Source organism: Prunus dulcis, chromosome 1, assembly GCF_902201215.1.
Source record: "Prunus dulcis chromosome 1, ALMONDv2, whole genome shotgun sequence".
In the NCBI taxonomy this organism is placed as follows: Eukaryota; Viridiplantae; Streptophyta; class Magnoliopsida; order Rosales; family Rosaceae; genus Prunus; species Prunus dulcis.
The window spans coordinates 29,611,964-29,631,224 of record NC_047650.1 but is presented as its reverse complement, the minus strand read 5'-3'; the positions used below and the strand labels follow the sequence as shown (position 1 = coordinate 29,631,224).

The window sequence follows — 19,261 nt, the reverse complement described above, 5'->3', positions numbered from 1 at the left end:
TTCTTCAATGGACTGACTTCGTTTTGGTGATAAAGACGGTTTCACTTTCAACTTAAAAAAAGCAAACATATAGTAAAAATATGTTCACCTAAAAACAGAGAGGTCGACAATCCGGTGCCTTTTCAATCCAGTCATTTTGTTAATGTTGTTTGCTTAAATCAACCACGAGAACGAAAGCAATAAAACAGCGAATGATAGTTATAGTTGAGAAGAGAAACGTAAAACAGAGAAATCATGAAATTAATACTCTGCAAAAGAAAAACAAAGCCCCCCACCCCACCGGCCATTGCTTTCATTTTCACGAAAACTAGATAGAAATCCAAAATTAAGTGCTCACTTACAATTACAACCATATCGAAAACTCATTTCTCCAAAACTTTAAATCCCATCTTCTAACAATAACATAAACATCCAAATCATACATAAACTATGCCGAGACAAGGGCAGACGTCAAAATACATTTGTTTCTGGCAAATTGTTCTATCCAGCCTTTCACATTCTATCTTCTCTCTTCCGAGGTGCACATGTGATGATCTCATCAACTCTGAGAATCATCTCTGCAGCCTCTGTTGCAGACAGCAAGACGGCCTGCTTGACTTTAAACGATTCAGATATGCCTCGTTCTGCCATGTCTCCTACCTGCCAGAATGTCAAAAATTGCCAGGCATCAATTAACGATGACAGTACAGAAAAACTGATTGAAGAGGTTTCCAGGCATCATATACACCTAAAATGTCCTATTTCAGTTTTTGTTTTTTTCATTTTCTTTATTTGGGCACTTACAGCTCCAGAGATGACATCAATCCCAGCAGTGCATCCTTCTTTATGGTGCTCTGCACGTAGCTTTGCAATCAACTCAGCACTGTCCAAACCAGCATTGTCAGCAATGATAGTAGGAATGGCTGAGAGTGCCCTCGAGAAAGCTTCAATAGCATGAGATTTCTTTCCAGGAGTCTTCCTGGCTAGCTCATCAACTTCCTTAGCCATAATCATCTCAGGCCATCCACCTCCGAGTAAGACCCTGCTGTCATTGACTGTCTGAGACAGCACACATAAGGCATCATGCAGAGACCTCTCAGCCTCGTCAAGCACATGATGGCTGCCAAAGAAATACAAACATGTCATTACAAGTCACAAAACTGTCAGACGAGAATCACATACTAATAGCAGAACTGCCTGCCATTACAAGTCACAAAACTAATGCATGTAAACAAAATTTTGGGATTCCAAAGGGCGTGGATGCAGATAAAATCAATCAATAGAATTCAATTAATGAGGTCTTAATTGCCTCATGAACAAAAAGTTAAACTATGACTGCATGCAAGATAAGCATTGTGAAATACTGTACTCCATTTCATGTTTTGAAACACAAAAACCAAGTTAAAAATGCCGAACTGAATTGGCAGGGAACAAATGTAAAAAAATACCTTGCGCCCCTCAACACTATTGTGCATGCCTGACCCAGTTCAACACCAGAAAAGTGGATCAACTTGTCCTCACCGATCATAATTTCCTCAATGAGATTGCAGTGCCCAAGCTTAACTGACTCTGGATTATCAAAAGTTGATGCAATTTCACCACCAGTTACTAAGGCCAAACGCTCAATCCCATCAAAATCAGCATGCTCAATTGCAAGTATTCCTGCATCTGCAAAGATCTCCTCTGGGAAATTGTAGATCAACTGTCTGTTGACAAAACAGTTAATCCCGTGAGCTATTATCTTTTGCACTTTTTCTCTCATTTTTTCTTTCTCAGCCCCTTCAATTTCAGCAACCTTAGACATTGAGTCAACACGAACACGTGCCCCATATATCTTTACTTTGTCTGTGTCCATTGCTGTATTTGCAACCAAAATCTTTGCATTCTCTATGCGCTTGGGCTGACCAAGACCTATTTTCTTGTCAAGAATAAATCTGAACAAGAAAAACAGAAGTAACGAAGAAGACATGCATGAGAAAATAAGGACCAGCATATGTCTCCAAACAATGAACAAAAAGAAATTTACAGATCATTTCATCTGTGCAGATAAATTGATAACAAAAGACACAGAGATCTTGAAGACTACATTATAGAATTCCCAAAATATTTGAGTTCATAAGAAGCTCAAATATTCATTGCTCTTCTTACCCTTCATCTAAGAAAGAATCTTTTAGTGATCCCCCGGGCTTCTTTATAATTTGGATCGCCTCTAAGTTGGTGCTCCCCTGCCATTGCAAACAGCCTTGTGAAACAACATGAAGATAAAAGAAAAGTAATTGTTTGCAGCATGAAGATTGAACCTTAACTACCAAATGTTACCTTTAGCCGCATTACGGCATCCACTGCTAGCTGTGCGAAGTGTTCCTTATCCTGATAAAGAATTTTGGAGCTCAAAGTGGTCATTGCAATCTTCATTAGGTCTGACTTAAATTTCTCTGCACAATCCAGTGATGTCTTCAATTATTACAATAGCTCAAGGAAAATATAATGGAAGCACAACCAAGCAATTTCAGTGAGCGTATACATCAAGATCAAACACATCGAATTCATTAACTAAACATCATGTGCCTGAATAACTCATATCAGCAGTTATGAAAATAAAGTTGATCCATGAAGAGATAAAATTGGTGAATGGTACAGAAGAAAAAGAGAAATCACTGAAGCCAAAATGACAGCACTTAAATTCAAAATAATAAGCTGCAGTGAATACCAGAATCAGCCTTATTATCCACAACCTTCTGCAACAAAGCATTGCGAGCACATTCAGCTGCCATTCGATAACCTGACAATCAAACATACAGCATTTTTCACATGCATCACATAAATAGTGTAAAGCTAAGATATGAACCTATTAACAAGTTCAGATACTGAAATGAAAATAAAGCTAAGGGGAAGTGCATAGGTTTTGGTCAACAGAAAACACAGAATCATATGTATACTCTGTGTGTGTGAGAGAGAGAGGGAGAGAGAGAGATGTTCATGCAGAAACCTAGGACAAACCTGATATGATTGTCATTGGGTGAATCTTTGATGCAACGAGCTTTTCTGCCTCCCTTAAGAGTTCCCCAGCCAAAACAACAACAGAAGTTGTCCCATCACCAACCTCGTCGTCTTGAACTTTTGAAATATCTGACTCTTGTATTAAAGATCATTACAAAATGTGATCTGAAATCTATTTCCACAAGTCAAGATTAATTTCAATAACTAGGTAGTTAAGACACAGATAACTTGCAAACAAAGGCTTTGACCAAGTCCATAAATGTAAAACGATAACTCAACAAGACGAAGATTTCTACAACCTGTTATGATCACCATGAATATTCACTAATGTAAAATGCAATTCTTAGGATACCAACAAGGACTTTAGCAGCTGCATTATCAATATGCAGAGACTTTAAGATGGTGGCGCCATCATTTGTAACAGTGACTGCATGTCCTCTTCCTGTTGATTGGAGAATTTTATCCTGTCCAAATATTAGCAAGAAAGTAACTAACACAAGTAGGAAAATGAAAATTAATGGTATAAGCACATGCGTCTATTAGTTGGAAACACATGTAAGTAAATGAAACTCACCATTCCCTTTGGCCCTAAGGTTGTCTTGACCAAGTCAGCAATTGCCATTGCACCCACAAATGACGCCTAAAAAAATACAGATTATAGATAAGTTCAAAGAGGGATAAGTCACCTTCTATCCATAGTCATTTGAAATTCAAATCAACAAAACGGGATTGAATGTGCCTAACGTACACTGCCTATACTTAAAATTGAGCAATATTCAACTTAGTTGGGACAGTCGCAAATCTCAGAAGGGCATGGGAACACTTTTTTTTTTTTTTTGGAAAAGGGGAACACAAGTAATTAAATGACAAACAGAAGATTCACTCCAACATTTGATTTGTACACACAAAATAAAACAAAAGGAGATCTTGTATGATGGCCACTTGTATGTTTAAGGTGTAATGCTTCATTCTTCCCAAAGGAATTTGAAAGGTCAAAAGAATGTAAAGAAATAATGAGTAATACTTTCTCAAACCCGAGGGATCGAGAAAGTGTGAATAAGAGATATGCTTCTAGTCAATAATTTTATCCCATCCCGATTATTATTTAACAAACATTGCCTTGCAGTGAAGTAAAATCTTGCAATCTAAGCATGTACGTATATTTTAAAGAATAAACTGTCAGTCACTCTCAGAAAAGCAACATTTTGTTTACTCTCCTGTGTTTCTGTTCTGGAATGTCCCTTGAATAAAGACATAAAAGGAGGGAAAATAACTGCAAGTGTTACAAGCAATTTTGTGCACTTAAATTAATACCGCAGAAAGCAGAAAACTCACCAGTCTAGCCCGCTCTCCTTTCTCCTCACTAGCTTCATCTTTGAAAATTCTCTCGACCTATATTCACCAATCAAAATCAAATAAAAATGAGGGAAATAATTCTGAAAATAAAACGTCAAAAAACAACACCCTGTATTGAATATTTATTAAACATTCACATACCGCCATGGAATAGATAGCAGATGACTTTAGCTGAAACCTGCAAGATCGCACAAATATAAACAAAATGGAAAGAAAAAAAATGCGTTTAGCCAAACACATAAGTCATGAACCAATTATAATGGCATAGCCCTAAATCATATAAAAAAGAAGCAACATTTCGGCCATTTTCGAGTTACTTTTCACTTATTCTCCAGAGAACCCGAAAGTGAGAAGAAAGGAAAGCTGAAGTAAAGAAAAACTGAAGTAAAACCCTAAACCTCAGAATCTTAGGAACCCTAGATCATGAGCAAGCAACTACCTGATCTTAGAGAGAAAGCAAAGACAGAAAGGGCGAATGGAAAATCGGAGGTTCTGGATCCCGCCCAAAAAACTGGTTTCGGCGTCGCAAGGAGGGTTTTACACTCTTTCTAAGTTGAAACTTGAAACAGCACTAGCGGAGGAAAAGAGTGTGTAGTGGTTATTTATCGTTCTCAATGAACCGACGTCTAACGTCCGCTAGGTTGCCTGACTTTCAAAATGTGATCATCAAAGAACAAGAATGAACCGTTGGATTGGGAACGGGATGGGTGGGCCAGAGTCTTTTCTATGCGGTGATTGGAAAAGAGAAATACCAACGCCCCAATGCCCTAGCCAGTCATAAGTAAGGTCACTTAACACTCTTCTGCGTAGTCTCGCGAAGGCGCAGGAAGGCACTATTATATTTTTCTTTTCTTTACTTTTTACAAAAAAATAAATACACAACATGTTTCAGGTCATTTCAAGAGTTGAATTCGTACTTCGTTTCAATACTGAGGAAAAAAAATCATTTAATCAAGCGTTAATAGATTATGGGGCTAAATACTTTTTTTGATCATTAGGTTTTATATGAAAATTTAATTTGGTCAATGAAAAAAATATTTAGTCAAATTGGTCATTGTGTTTCTCAAATTTTACAATTCATGCATTCCGTTATATTTCGTTAACTGCATAATTTTTTTGGGAAGCACCTTCATTCTTATTCCTCTAACTGAATTAGGGTATATTGTGCTATTAGGGTTTAACAAACTGGAATCAACAACTAACCAATATATATTGGTGCTCTACCACCTTGATTACGTCTCTTTGCCATCCGGAGTCACAATATGGTTCTCACTCAATCGATTTAGGCTTCAATATAGCATTCAATATGTGACCTTATACCTCATATAATTTCGATTTCATCCAAAGATTTTCCCCAATTTGTTAAACCCTAATAGCACAATATGCCCTAACTCATGGAGTTAGAGAAAAAAGACTGAACATGCTTCCTAAAAAATAAACTTGCGCTTATTGTAACAAACTCATGCACACTACATATTAGATAAAACAAGTTTGTGATCATAAATAGATTTTTACCATTGAAAAATTAACATGTGGCATCAAATGGTATTTTCTTTTTTACAATAAAGTTCCTCCACTATTCGCATCCACAGTTTCTCTTCGTTAGTATTTTAATAAAAATTGCAAAATCCAACAAAGCTGATATATTTAGGGCTAGTTTAGGAGTTTGTGTTCATAAACAAATCATTAATCACTTCATGGGAGAAGCACATGGAAGGTATTTCTCCATAAAATCATATTTAGGACTCGTTTAGGAGTTTGTGCTCATAAACAAATCATTAATCACTTATTGGGAGAAGCACATACATAAAATCACTAAGTGATTCTCCATAAAAGTGATTATTAACCTCTCCACGATCACTCCCAAACGAGCCATAACAAATCGTGACTAGAAATGGCACAAAATGTTGCATCAACTGGACTTTTATTTTTTAAAATACAAACGATAGTCTAAACTACAAGGAGAGTGATGTTTCTCTCATATACACTGCCAAAGTGTTATGGAAGTTCGAACCTGAGACTACTGATTTGTAAGTCAAAACCCTTTTCCCATTCGACTAGACCTCGTTGACTTAACTGAGCTTTTTTTTTTTTTTTTAGTACTAAGGGTTGTGGCCTATGATATGATAATTGCTTATATTTATTTATAAATAAATGAGGTTGATGGGTCCAAATATTAACAGATAAAATAGATTAAAAAAAGAGGGTTTGGGGGTTTGGGTGTGGGGGTTAATAGGATACCCATGTTACAAGATTAACAAGTCACATGTTTTGAAAAAATAAAAACAAGCCACATTAACCTTTAACTTCTATATATGTGATGACATGATGAATATAGCCGGTATATAATAAGTAGCAAAGGTAAGAATAGAAAAGTTGAGATGAGGGGCAACTTGAGGGTGGGTCACCCCCGGCCTTACCATAAATAATTTAATTAGGTACATGAAAACCTCAAACAATAAGGGGGAATACAAAATGTGTTGTAAAAAAGAATGTGACCTCGAGCTGAGGTCCTTGACAGTTGCAATGCTACATGTCCTCCGCGTTTGACATCATAAATAGTAGAACAAATTAGAAGAAGCAAGCAAACAGTAAGATACTGACGTTGTTCAATCTTGATGGATCCACTAAGCAAGCTAGCTAGATACTCACAGAACAGAACAGAGGAGGCCTTGTTCTTCCAAGTGTGGTGGCTTAAATTTTGAGAGGTCGTGTGCGTCGGCCAGTTGCTCTACCGCAAAGGAGTGCATTCTTGGGGATGGGGTATTCATCCCTAATGGAAGTTGAGGGAGTATAAACACGCAGGTATAATTGTTGTCCAAGGTATTGCCGTGCCCAAAACTCAGTCCTCAAGTTCCACATTCCTACGTTATCAAGTGCTACATATATTGCCGTCCATGACTTGGGATACACCTGCACTCACCATTCACCCGTCCAATCCAATCCAATCCATCAATATTCTATCTATAATATATATCAAACATACAGAAGAAGAAGAAGAAGAAGTAATCACCTGAACGGTGCAACGTGAAACTGCATCTCTGAGATTGTACTCTTTCCTGCTAGCGGGCGTCCACTGCCCTCCATCCAAACTGCAACCAATATTCATTCAATTCATTTATTAATGATCAAGTCAAGAAACCAAAACTGAAGAATCGTGTGTGTATGGAGTGCTTACCCAACAACAAAGAAAGAGTAACCATCAAGATGCCAGCTCTGAATGATGTCTTCGTTGTTTTGGAACACAAATTCGACGAAGGTTCTGTAATCAGCACCCAAGACGGAGGTGTCAAGGTACAATCCCCCGCCAGTAGGCCTGTCAGAGATGCTTCCCACGCGGAAAACTCCTCCAATTTTGAAGTAGTCCGCCAGCTTGAGGGGAGTGTCTGCCGGGACAAACGACACACTATTCACTCCATATCTTTGCTTGCCATTCACTTGACCGGCAGAATTTTCCAGCACGTAAGTCTTGGTTGTGTTAATCAGTCCATAGTGGTAGGAACCCTGTGGGTTTGGCCTGGGTCCACTTGCTGTAAGATTGGTCCTGATAGAGCGGGCTTGGTTCAAAGACCAGTCAACTTGGATGGTAGGTCCACCGGGGGGTGGGCCAGAGACTCGGCCAGCAGAGTTGGTGTAATGAAGAGTGCCGGTGGTGGTGAGGATCGGAGTGGTGAAACGAGAGGAAGCCACAATGTAGTAGTCTTGCCCGGGCTGATCAGCGGTTACTAGAACGGAGTAAGATTGGCCCACGTGTACATCAAGCGATGAGTAGGTGGTTTGCAGGGTGTGTGTTCCCTCCACTTCTACCAGCTTCAATTTGTGGTTTTGAATTCGGAAGTTGAGGGAGTGTTGCAACCCAACGTTGGATATTCTCAGCCTGTAAGTTTTGCCTGCAATGCAATGCATATATAATCAATGCACTTATTAAGGAAATCTCAGCCAGGCTTAGTGATATTAAAATTTGGAAGCAACGGAAGCAAACCTTGTTCGAAATTAAAAGAAAATCCACCGGGCCCGCGACCGTTGATAAGGATTCCATCAGGGAAAGGCAGCTTCTTACCAGCGTCCAGATGAGCCTTCAAGCTCTGTACAAGACAACACCAACACCAACATTAACATTCATTAATTTGATCCAAATGCCAAATTGTTGGGCTCTAGAGTCTGCACAACCAAAAACCTCGCAGGCCCAAACTGTGTGTTTTATCTTTTCTCCACCTATGTTTTGTTTTGGTAGTTTCCGACATCTGACATTTGGTTACTGAGATTTACTTTTTAGAATTATTAGCTTCAATTTTAAGTCACCAACTTCCACTTGGTATAGTGCTTCTGTTTTTTTCCCAATATTCAAAAGGGTTCCAAATGCAAATAGTGACTTCAGGACAATAAAATATAATGTTGAGAGTGTTTGTCCCACATTGAAATATTAAGGGACTTAGCTTGAGTTTATAAGGAATTAGATTACTCTTCCTATTACCAATTGATTTTATGATGGAACCTCAACATCCTTCAGATGGCGACATGTAACATTAAGACAAACGGTGAGACCATGGGCCATTGGGCGTGGGTGGGCAGATGAAGGAAGGTGACTTGGACAATACTGCGTCCGTGGTCCAACATAACATGTGCCCACATAGTCATCCCTAGCCCCGCATACCAAGAAGGTATACTCTAAAATATAAAAAAGAATCATAGCAACATCTGCACACAAAAATGTCGTATCTTCCAGACCCGTAAACCACAAAATCACTGAAACGAAAATGTGTAACTCGAGATGCTTTCTCATTATTAAACGCAAGAAAATAAAACAGAAAGGCTGTTTTACCGACACAAGATCACAGATGTCAAACAGGTCCAGCTGTCCAGAGATAGAAAGGTAAACATGCCACCGACGGACGTAATCGTTTTATTTTTATTTTCTTAAAAAATGTGCGAAACGAGACTATACGACCAGAAACACTGGAACAACTTGTATGAAATGGAATAGCCGGCTAATTACAGAATGTCACGAGGAAATTCGTGATTGATCAAGTATAGTAAAATAGTAAAATAATATTATTGTAATTGTGATTAATTAAGAATAGCAAAATAGTATTACTCATCTTCCCACTTTATGCAAGTATTTATCAAGAAACACAGTTTAATGTTTGACTTGATAATTAAAAAAAGAAAATGTTAAAAGAAGAGAAAAGATAAGAAGGGTTTACCGTGTGATTAGACTTGAACCAATCTCCAATAAGAACAGTATAATCACCAGCTGGATCAGGGAAAGGGACGGGAATTCTGGGCCTGCTGAGAATTCGGATGCCTCCAAAACCACCAGCAGCCTTGTGGAACGCAAGAGATGGGAAATAGTAGAAACTCCCAATTTGATCCTTGACTTGTAGAATGTAGGTAAAGTTCCTCCCTGGTGGTATTGGACATGTTGTTCCGTACACGCCGTCCTCAAATGAATTCCTTCTCTGTTGAATTCCATTCCTATATTTTACACACAGTACAGTACAATAATAACCATATTAAACTCCAAATTACATAAACTAATTTTTTGTTTAATTTACCAAGATCCTCTCCTTGTTATTCAATCTAATTACTTGCTTCTTCTGGTATATGGATAGACAACTCTGCTTAGGATTAAGTCCCAAAGGGACAATTAATCACTCACTTGTTCTTTCGGTAATCACTTCAGTTAATCTAGTTTTTTTAAAATTAAAAAAAAAAAAATCAATCAAGGACAATTAATTATTTCCTTTTTAGTACAAACATACAATGCAGTCAAGAGACTTATTAATTATTATTATTTTCCAACCAGTCAAGAGACTGTTCTTTTTATTTAGAAAAAAAAAATGGCAAAAAGAGAATAGAAAAAGAAAAAGATCAATGGCAATAGCATGTGCTCCAGAGTCCAAATTTACATAATTGAGCAATTGATTTTGTCGGGTCCTTTTTTTATTTTTTCATTCGTCTAGCTGACCCAACTAATGGTAGGGTTTCCAGACCCCAAAAAAGAAAAAGAAGCTTAATGGAAGGAAGGGGACATGAGCTGCATGATGAGTTATGTAGATGAGGTAGGAAGGGTGATTAATTGTTTGGGCTCCGCAATTGCTGTCGCTTAATTTAATCATGGAATAGGTTTAGACAAGACTCCCTTCCTAATTTCTACAAGTAGTAGTATTAGTACTAGTACTATATTAGATCCCTTCCCTTGCAATTATTCATAACGGTGACCGGATCAGATCCATGGCCACCCCCTCCTCATCAACTACAGAGAGTAATGCAAAATCTTAAACCCAGATCTAACTTCAAACTTATGAATCGCACTGAAACCCAAATCCAAATGGAATTTCAATTCTTTATTGTTCTTTTTAAAGTGGCATATACACGATTCTGATACGCCGCCAATGCACAGAAAACAAAAGAAAAAGGAAAAGACTTGAGAGACAAATGTGGGCTCGCAGCATTAGGCACTTGCTTGGTTGCTGTAATATGATATGAATCACATGACGCCTATTTACAGTAACGAAATCTCCTAACCCCGCACTCTAATCAAAGGTTTATAATACTTATAATGAGGGCAGAATGAATAGGGCAATCTTGTCTTTTTAACACATTCCCTATAAGATATAAGCCAAGCCTATTAAGTTATTAACAAATATTAATTTCATTTTTGGGGTGATAATGTTTGCACTTAGCAGAGAGGAAAGAGAGAGAGTGGTGGAGTGTGTACCAGGAGATGAGAAATGGCTCGTCCAAGCTGTTGAAGACATTGATGATGAGATTGTCATTAGTAACAGAGTGAATATCTGGGCCTGGAAATTGACCATTGATGAGTATCCCCTGAAGAAAAACAAGAACAACGAACAACAGATCGGATCCATTTCAATCAGATCAGACTCAGAAATCAAATAGATCGTGTACACATACATTGTGTAGTACATCTCCTAAATTTTAAATAAATAAATAAATAAAATTAAAATGTGCAAGGAAATCATCATTAAAAAAGAATTATAGATTTGAACAAACCTTTTGGCGCACACCAAGTGGGTAGATGTCGCCATAAGTAACATTCCATTCGAAGAACCTGTACGGATCTTCAGCAGCGACAATGGAAAACAGAGTAGTGAGAAATAGCAGTGCGGAAACCGCAGCTCCCGCAAAGTTGAGCGACATTTGTATGCGTGAGGGAGGGAGGGAGCCTTACTTGCTAAGGTTTTAAGTCAATGACTCTGTCTGTCTGTCTCTGTGAGAGAGAGACAGAAGAGAGAGAGAGTATAAATACTAGTGTAGTGTGTTGGCTCTTTGGTGTGTTGTATTGGATTGGAATGGTTGGACTTAGGAAAAAGCTATATGATAGGAGGGAGTGTGTTTGTGAGTTTAAAAGAGGGGAGGGTAAGGAAGGAAGGAGAAGGGAAGAAGAGTGAATGATGATGATGACATTTGATGAGGCATGGGACGTATTTAAGTGCGGTACAGAAAGAAAGGAAGGGTGAGATGTTGCCTAGCCGCAAAGAAAACAAAAGAGAGGGAAAGTTAATTAAAAATATATATATATTTTTAATTGGAAATAGAAAGAAAATAAAAAGAAAATTGCGGTGTCGGTGGTGTTTTGTTGCATTACTATTTATAATTGATTACTATTATATATGGTGTATGAACTGAATAAAGGCATACCAAGTTTGAGTTTGATTGAATTGTGTGGGTGTGTGTGTGTTTGTGTCTGCCACATGGGGTTGGGTTGGTTTTTGAATTTGCGACTCTGTGACGAATGTGTAGTGTTGTGTGTGAGAGCGAAGGGTGGAGGTTTCGGTTTGGCGCCATCCTCCTCAGAGATTGCATGTGAAAATGTGATGAGATTTTAACAAGCAGAGTAGTAGGGTAGGGCCCTCATTATTAGTCAACCCAACCATTTCCGCTTCCAATGAGGAGGGCCTCTTTTTATTTGAATTGCATTGCAAAGTTATTAACTTAACTAGATTAAATTACATGACTATAAAATAGTCAATGGAGTCATGAATCTCACACGCTAGACCCTACCCACCTCCACTTCCAATTTATACATAGGCAGCCGCCGACAGGCTTTATTTTTCTTGTCATGGCATGGCAGTTTTAACGAAATTTCCTACCTCCTTCAGTGAATTAAGCAGCTCTCATAAACAAAACCAGTTTCAATTCAAAATTCAAGTAGTGATAAATAATAAACAAAAGTGAATATCCACCAAAAATTCACTTTGTTTCTCTCTCTAGTTATTGACATGAAAGTTTCTTGTCTCTAATGGCATATGGAATTAAAAGAAAGAAGTAGAAAAGTATTGCAAGTTAACTGAATTGGGACTCGGTTGTTTGCAACATTCATTCACGTGACAGACTTAAATGACACTCACTCTATTGAGTATTGACGTTTATGTCAACCAACCACGCAAACACTCCGACTCCCGCGCTTTTACATATCCACGCACACACAAAGAGAATTGTGCTCAAAGCTATCTTGGGTATTGGCGTTTCATGCGTGACTTATCTCATTTTGTTATTTTTAGTACTGAATTGACTTATTTGATGTCTACACTACACTACAGCATTCTGAGACTCCTATGACCTATCCCATTGATGGCATGGCGGAACCCAAACAGAACAGATTACAGATGCGTGCATACAATCCCAACAATCAGACCAGGTTTCTAACTTCTAAGGAAGCCAGGAATAAATTAAAAACCCCCAAATTTAGGAAAAGGAAAAAGGAACACGCTTACGCGGTTTCTAATTGAAATTCAAATGCAGTTCAAAAGTAGACAAATTATTGATGATGCTCCCCTGGCTGGGTAGTAGGTCCCCTTAACCGTGATTAGTGGGCATGTTGAACTCAAACCATACACCACGTAGCCATCAAATCTATGTCCTCCTCCTAAGGGTAACGCAGCTGTAGACTCTAGTGTAGGACGATAACATTATTGACATGAAAAAGATTTAAGACGTATGTGGGACTCATAATCATGAAAAAGCAACACATGCACACATTCCTCTCAAATCTCAATCAACGTCCTAATGCTACAGACTTGCAGTGCAATTAAGTTGAGCAAAGCAATCATAAGAATTCCAAAACCTATAACAATGATTGATTTCTTCACTCCTCGTTCATATTCATAATAGCTCAAGTTTTAAAAATTCAAATTTGATCACACTTCTTTTTTACTCTTTTGGTAAACTGAGATGCCTTGCAAGTTGCAACCCAACAACCTATGTCATCATCATCATCATCAAGAATCAAGATAAGCATCATGTGTAACAGCAGGGAATCCTCACAACACGACACTGTGCAACCCAAGTAAAATAATACACTTTCCAAATTCTAACATTCTAATCTTTTATATGAAAAGGGAGAATAACCCCAACCAATCGCTTCAATGCATTTATTCTATTGAAGGCTCATATCTAAACAGAGAATCCTCATCGCCCAGAGTAGATGAGATGCAAGACAAAGCAATTTGCAGCCACTTACAAAACGACATCCATAGTTATTAACAAAAGAAGAAGAAAAAAACCCTCAATGGTCCAATACACAGGCTAAACAAGAAATTTGCGCAGACTGAACGCACAACACAAATAAGTTTAACAATTCAACTCAAGCTGTAGTTTTCACAAGTAACAAAAGAATTGTCCTACATGGTTGGACCATGTTGGAGATGACACAACTGCCCATCCTTTAGATGTAGGACGCGCACATATTTATGGAAGAATGCCCTACAAACCAGAGTAGAAGAAACATTTTGAATATATGAGCAAATGAAGAAGAAGAAAAAATGGATAAAGACGCTTATGCAGAGTCAATCTATTTTTACTCTTCCGAATGAGTGATAACTTTCACATTTGTGAAGGGATTCTTAATTGCTTAATGCAACATCCGCTGGCTACTTGAGGATCACTAGGAAACAAGAAACTGAAACAGATTTCTTTTGCTTGTTTTGTCTGTCCAAGAGGTTTCATAACCAAAATACAAGACCCTTAACTTTACTTGGAAATTGTTCAAAATCAAAGCCAAACAACATTTTCCCATGGAAGGTATCTTCAAAAAGAAGCCCCCAAAACCTATGAAAACAGATAACATAACCAAATCCTTCGCCAGGATCAGAATGAACAGAACATTTGAATCCCAAACTCCAAGCAAACCACTGAAACAATCAATTCATCAATTATCTCGAACTTAATTCATATCACCTATAAACAGGGAGCAAACGCAAGAAACCTAACCAAACAATGTAAACCATATTCACGCACAATGAAAAAGAAAATGTAAATTAAGCTCAGTGTTCAACAATTTATTTGAAAGATTACTTCCTAACCTAAGCCAAAATCGATCACGAAACAGTATACAGTCTGCGTCAAAATCTTAAACTCACAGGAATACGAAATAAGGATACAAAACCCTAGGTCGACAACAAGTAAGAAACAAGAAACCACTGAATTGAGCATCCAATTTATCAAATTCGGGTTAAATTTCGCATCTCTTTCCGAATAACTACCTAGAGTGACGAGAAAGAGAAGGAATCCTCAGAACATCAACTCACAGTACGATCAATCTCGTTCGCCAAAGAGAAGGCGAAGCCTAGAAGCGAAGAGACCAGTGGGCTCGAGAGAGGCCTCATGGAGGAGATCGCGCTTTATGTTGTTCATGCGGTTGGTAAGGGCTTCTTGCTCCTCCTTAAGAGCCGAGGTGTCCTCGTGAAGATCGTGGAGGCGATACTTTTGGCCCAGTGATCTGACGCTCAGCAGCAAAATTCCAGTCATTGCGAAGAACTGAATGTAGCTGTCCTTCCGCTTCATAGCGGTTGCAATAAAACCCAACGACTTCGCTGGGTTTTGGGCGGCTGAGCTTGGCGGTGCCGATGATGCCATAACGACGTTAATTAGACTGTTACTCAGAGCGCTGCGAGAGTGAGATGACACCCCTAAATGAAATGAGGCTTTTTTTAAAGAGATATTTAGTGATATGCCCATTTCTAGCACTAATATTATAAATAAACCCTACACAATTGAATTCCTATAAACAAACCCAAAAAAAATCCAAAAAATGATAGCTAACCTTATTGAATTTAATATTGATTATTAAATTACTTTGATGCCCTATTGAGTGCTTTGGGTATTTTTATGAGATTTTGGAATTGGACTTGTTTTAAGAAATTGATGGCAGTTTTGTAATTTATAAGAAGTTAAAAGCTTTTTTGTTATGTTGTAAATGGGCTTTGGGTGTGTTTCTAAAGTCCATTTTATATAGAGTATTTTTATAATTTGGGCCCTCATATTGGGTATAATAGTGAATCTCCCTTTTTTTAATTACTTTTTTTGGGGTAGAAAAATGAGGCTTAAATATGCAGCCTTTTTTTCTTTAAGGAAAATATGGGACAGGCAGCTATTGTTTACAGATTATTTATTTTCAATTTCTTCATATCAACAATTTTTACTGATTATTTCTTTCTAAACAAGTTTTTTTTTTTTTTGGGTTTGGCAAATTGATTTTTTTTTTTTTGCTTAGCTCTTCCTTTTTTTTTTTTTTTGAAACCACGGATATAATTTACAAGTAGCGTACATCCAGTACAGAAAACTCAAATCTTTTCATTGCTGAAAATCTGCTGACAAAATTGGAAGCTACTACACACTTGAATCCTATGAGTAGGGTATACAAGTACAACTTGGTCTACAAATACTCGAGGGCCAAACCAAAATTACATAATTAGAGTTAGTGAAGTTCAAAACACCTCAGGCCTCTTACGATCTGATACGGAAAAAAAGTTATTTTACCCACTACATCAAAACCGTTACAAGAGTTGCAAAGAATTTCCTGCAATATTACCAAATTACAGGTAATATGGAATCTCCACCGGTCTTTCTATTCTGTAACTTATCAGGACATGAGGAAAGATGAAGTCCGCTCCTATTGCAACTCTTTCGGGTGTCATTATCATTCTCGTCTCGTCACAATAGCCACATGGAACATTGAAGTACTCATTTTGGTCTTGAAATACTTCCCCTGGCCATACTGAGACTATCATACATTTATACAATAGCCTTGCAGGTTATATCAGAAGTCCAAAGTTCCACATTGTTTGCTTTCGATGCTTTTGGTTCCATTAGTTTGCTTTGTATCCTTCTTATCATCGTTATTAAGTCCACGAGTCCGTCCAATTCCTAGTTTTGGCAAACCCTTATTCAGTCCCTCAAGCAAAACACAGGCCTTACACCATTTCTGCACAATAAAACAACAAATGTTCAGATTGTCTAATCAAATTATGACCACACACCAATAAATGTAATTCCAGAACTTTGGGATGATTATGATATCTTGCTTAGCCAGCCAGCTCTACCCAGACAACGAAAGTAGATTGAGAGTTTAATATTAACCAGATATTGCAATCAGATAACATGTTTACCAAGGTGAAAGTAGTAACAAACTTACCTGGCTTGAAATGTAACCACACCGTTCACATGTCCCCTGCTCTGGCATTTTTGTAGAAGTGGAAATTCTGAAGTTCTCTCCTGATTTGATGATGTCAAGTATGGCTCTAGGTCTTCAGTAGAAAGAAGTGCAGTAAATTGTCAAAAAAGTATGGAATGTACATACAGAAGTCTGATATGATTAAATTTTGTGAAAACTACAATGCCAACAAGTGAAACATTGCCTAAACGGACTCACAACACGCTAACCCACCTGATTCTTTCCAAATCCTTGATGAACTCGCGAGCAAAACCACGATAAGCATTGGGTGAATAAATGCCTGCAATTTTGACAACAATGGCTTATGAGATCTAACCCTGAAAGCACGAAAACATAAAATATAGTGGCAAGGGTGGTTGGGAGGAGTGAAAATAACAGAGCAAGACTTAAGAGAAATTATCTGAAAGAGCTTAGAGTTAAACTAATTTACATTCGGTGGAGAAGTAGTCCAGCCTCTTGAAGTATGCATACGTGCAAATCTAGTTAAGGCTTCACAACTAATTCCAACTCATTATAAGATGAATAACAGTGATCAAAGAAAGAAATCAGTATTGAGCATTTCAGCAGTAAGGATATATAACAATCTCTTTCTCATAGGTGTATTTAAAAGGTTTGCATCTTGGAATTGGCCCATCTTCACCAGTGACAATTGAAGTGCATCTACTCAATCTACAAAATAAAACCAGCAATTCACCTCACCACACAAACCAGCTGAGGAAAAAATAATAAAGAACAACCTCAATGAAGTACCTTGCAATGTCACCTCGTAATATGTTCAACAGAACTGTTTCAGCAATATCATCTGCATTATGTCCAGTAGCGAGCTTGTCTACCTTCAACAATGCAGCGCCGCGATCGAGGGCCTTAGAGATAAAAAGTTAAATCCATTAAGTGGAATAATTCATATAATCTCTCACAACCAATAAACGTTATCCATGCCTTGCATGCTTAATGACACAGAAAGCTAATCTATGCTAGAATTTATAAATTATAGATGTTATGTAAAACAAGGTTGTGTGAATAGTTTTAGCTGCTTTAATTGCTTGTTCATAACTAAATAATAAGTAGCATAAGTTTCTGTGGAGTAACCACAGAGCTTTGATGTTGTCAAAACATATGAATGCTGAAGTCATGTCTAAATACATGCATACAAGATTTCTAAAAAATAACAAGCAGTCAATTTCCAATAAAAGCAAATACCTGACGACGAAAAACACCACAGAAGGTGCAATTATTCTTGAGACCAATCATCTTAACTATTTCATCCATGGTCCACCCATACAAATCCTTGTACGAGACTATTTTTAGTGGCAAACCATACTGAAAGTAGAAATTTTGAACAAGAGTCGATTAACGGAAAAAAAAAAAATATATATATATATATATATGAAAAAAAAACATAAGCATTACATATGACCAGCAACTCAGAATTGATATTCACTTCACCTGGATTTCATTTCTTTTGACGGTCTCAAGAGAATCATCCCTGTAGCCAGTAATGCCCTCATCCACTGACAACAGGAAGAGATCCAGGCCGTAATTGTGCCGCCTATTCAATTCCGATAACACATAAGCAAGCACAGTGGAATCTGACAGTATTAAATAACATAAAAAGCAATTATCAGAAGAAAAGCCGAGGTCCACATAACTTTTACAATCTAATATGGCATTAGTATTACAAGCATAGCTTGGTTAGTTTACCTTTCCCACCAGAGGCGCCAAGGGCAATGCGCTCACCCGGCTTAAATAACTGGTTTTCGACAATTACCTGATGGATCTCCTCCTCAAATACCTCATAGAAACACTCCCTGCAAATCTTCATAAACAATCATCGATTTCAATTTTGTTTTCTAAAAGAAATAAAAATACTCCCGCGGTTCTGTTCTAGGGTTTTATAATAAACGCGTACCACAAAATACAGTTGACGAGTTTATGTATCTCGTCTCAGCTTCTTGGCAAAAAAACAGAAGGTAGGTTTAAATAGGTTTCCATGATCGGAGTAGGCAAAATTACCTGCTCTAGGGTTTTGGGCCTCTTCAGGGCAGCTTTTTTCTGATGACAGAGGCAGCACAAGCGAGCCCCAGCCTTCTTGGCCTTGCCGTCGGCTGACTCCTCCATTCAACGTCACTGCACTTGGTGGAAGCTCAGTAGCTGCGAACGAGAGAGTCACAAACAAGAGTTCTCACTTTTTTTGGAAATTCACAACCGTCCTCTCAGAAATTGTTTACGACATAGTCAATAGTTAATACTAGTGAATATGGAACTTCTGCAGAATATTTTTCTGCGCGCCTCCTTTTTCCCACTTCCAAGTTGATTTAATTTTTTTCGTTTCGAAAACACTCATTCGATTCTATATGTTTCATAAAGGCCTTGGCCTTCCAATAACCCAAAAAGAAAAGAAAAAGGCCCTACGCCTCCCAAATGGATCGGATTTTGATCCGATAATCC

At 37.8% G+C, this 19,261-nt stretch overlaps 4 protein-coding genes across 4 annotated transcripts; all 4 read right to left on the bottom strand.

Annotated features, from left to right (window-relative positions):
* Positions 1-213: 213 nt before the first annotated feature.
* LOC117612103 (T-complex protein 1 subunit beta) lies at positions 214-5,104 on the bottom strand. Its single transcript, XM_034340847.1, has 12 exons — positions 4,775-5,104; positions 4,477-4,513; positions 4,315-4,371; positions 3,554-3,619; positions 3,332-3,443; positions 2,980-3,108; positions 2,690-2,761; positions 2,299-2,414; positions 2,128-2,204; positions 1,428-1,913; positions 784-1,099; positions 214-639 (listed from the first exon to the last, which is right to left on the bottom strand). The coding sequence occupies exons 2-12, from the start codon at positions 4,480-4,482 to the stop codon at positions 493-495; spliced, it is 1,584 nt and encodes a 527-aa protein (XP_034196738.1). The 5' UTR covers positions 4,483-4,513; positions 4,775-5,104; the 3' UTR covers positions 214-492.
* Positions 5,105-6,699: 1,595 nt separating this feature from the next.
* Positions 6,700-11,823, bottom strand: LOC117628840 (L-ascorbate oxidase homolog). The gene is made up of 7 exons (XM_034361378.1): positions 11,353-11,823; positions 11,057-11,166; positions 9,540-9,810; positions 8,318-8,420; positions 7,514-8,225; positions 7,349-7,427; positions 6,700-7,248 (listed from the first exon to the last, which is right to left on the bottom strand). Exons 1-7 carry the CDS (start codon positions 11,497-11,499, stop codon positions 7,030-7,032), a joined length of 1,641 nt encoding a protein of 546 aa, XP_034217269.1. The 5' UTR covers positions 11,500-11,823; the 3' UTR covers positions 6,700-7,029.
* Positions 11,824-14,589: 2,766 nt separating this feature from the next.
* LOC117614534 lies at positions 14,590-15,289 on the bottom strand. Its single transcript, XM_034343378.1, has one exon. The coding sequence runs from the start codon at positions 15,214-15,216 to the stop codon at positions 14,896-14,898; it is 321 nt and encodes a 106-aa protein (XP_034199269.1). The 5' UTR covers positions 15,217-15,289; the 3' UTR covers positions 14,590-14,895.
* Positions 15,290-15,913: 624 nt separating this feature from the next.
* On the bottom strand, positions 15,914-19,201 carry LOC117616762 (cytoplasmic tRNA 2-thiolation protein 1). The gene is made up of 10 exons (XM_034346172.1): positions 18,827-19,201; positions 18,515-18,629; positions 18,260-18,402; positions 18,014-18,133; positions 17,564-17,676; positions 17,390-17,482; positions 17,244-17,284; positions 17,027-17,093; positions 16,775-16,886; positions 15,914-16,564 (listed from the first exon to the last, which is right to left on the bottom strand). The coding sequence occupies exons 1-10, from the start codon at positions 18,929-18,931 to the stop codon at positions 16,400-16,402; spliced, it is 1,074 nt and encodes a 357-aa protein (XP_034202063.1). The 5' UTR covers positions 18,932-19,201; the 3' UTR covers positions 15,914-16,399.
* Between the last annotated feature and the right edge of the window lie 60 nt (positions 19,202-19,261).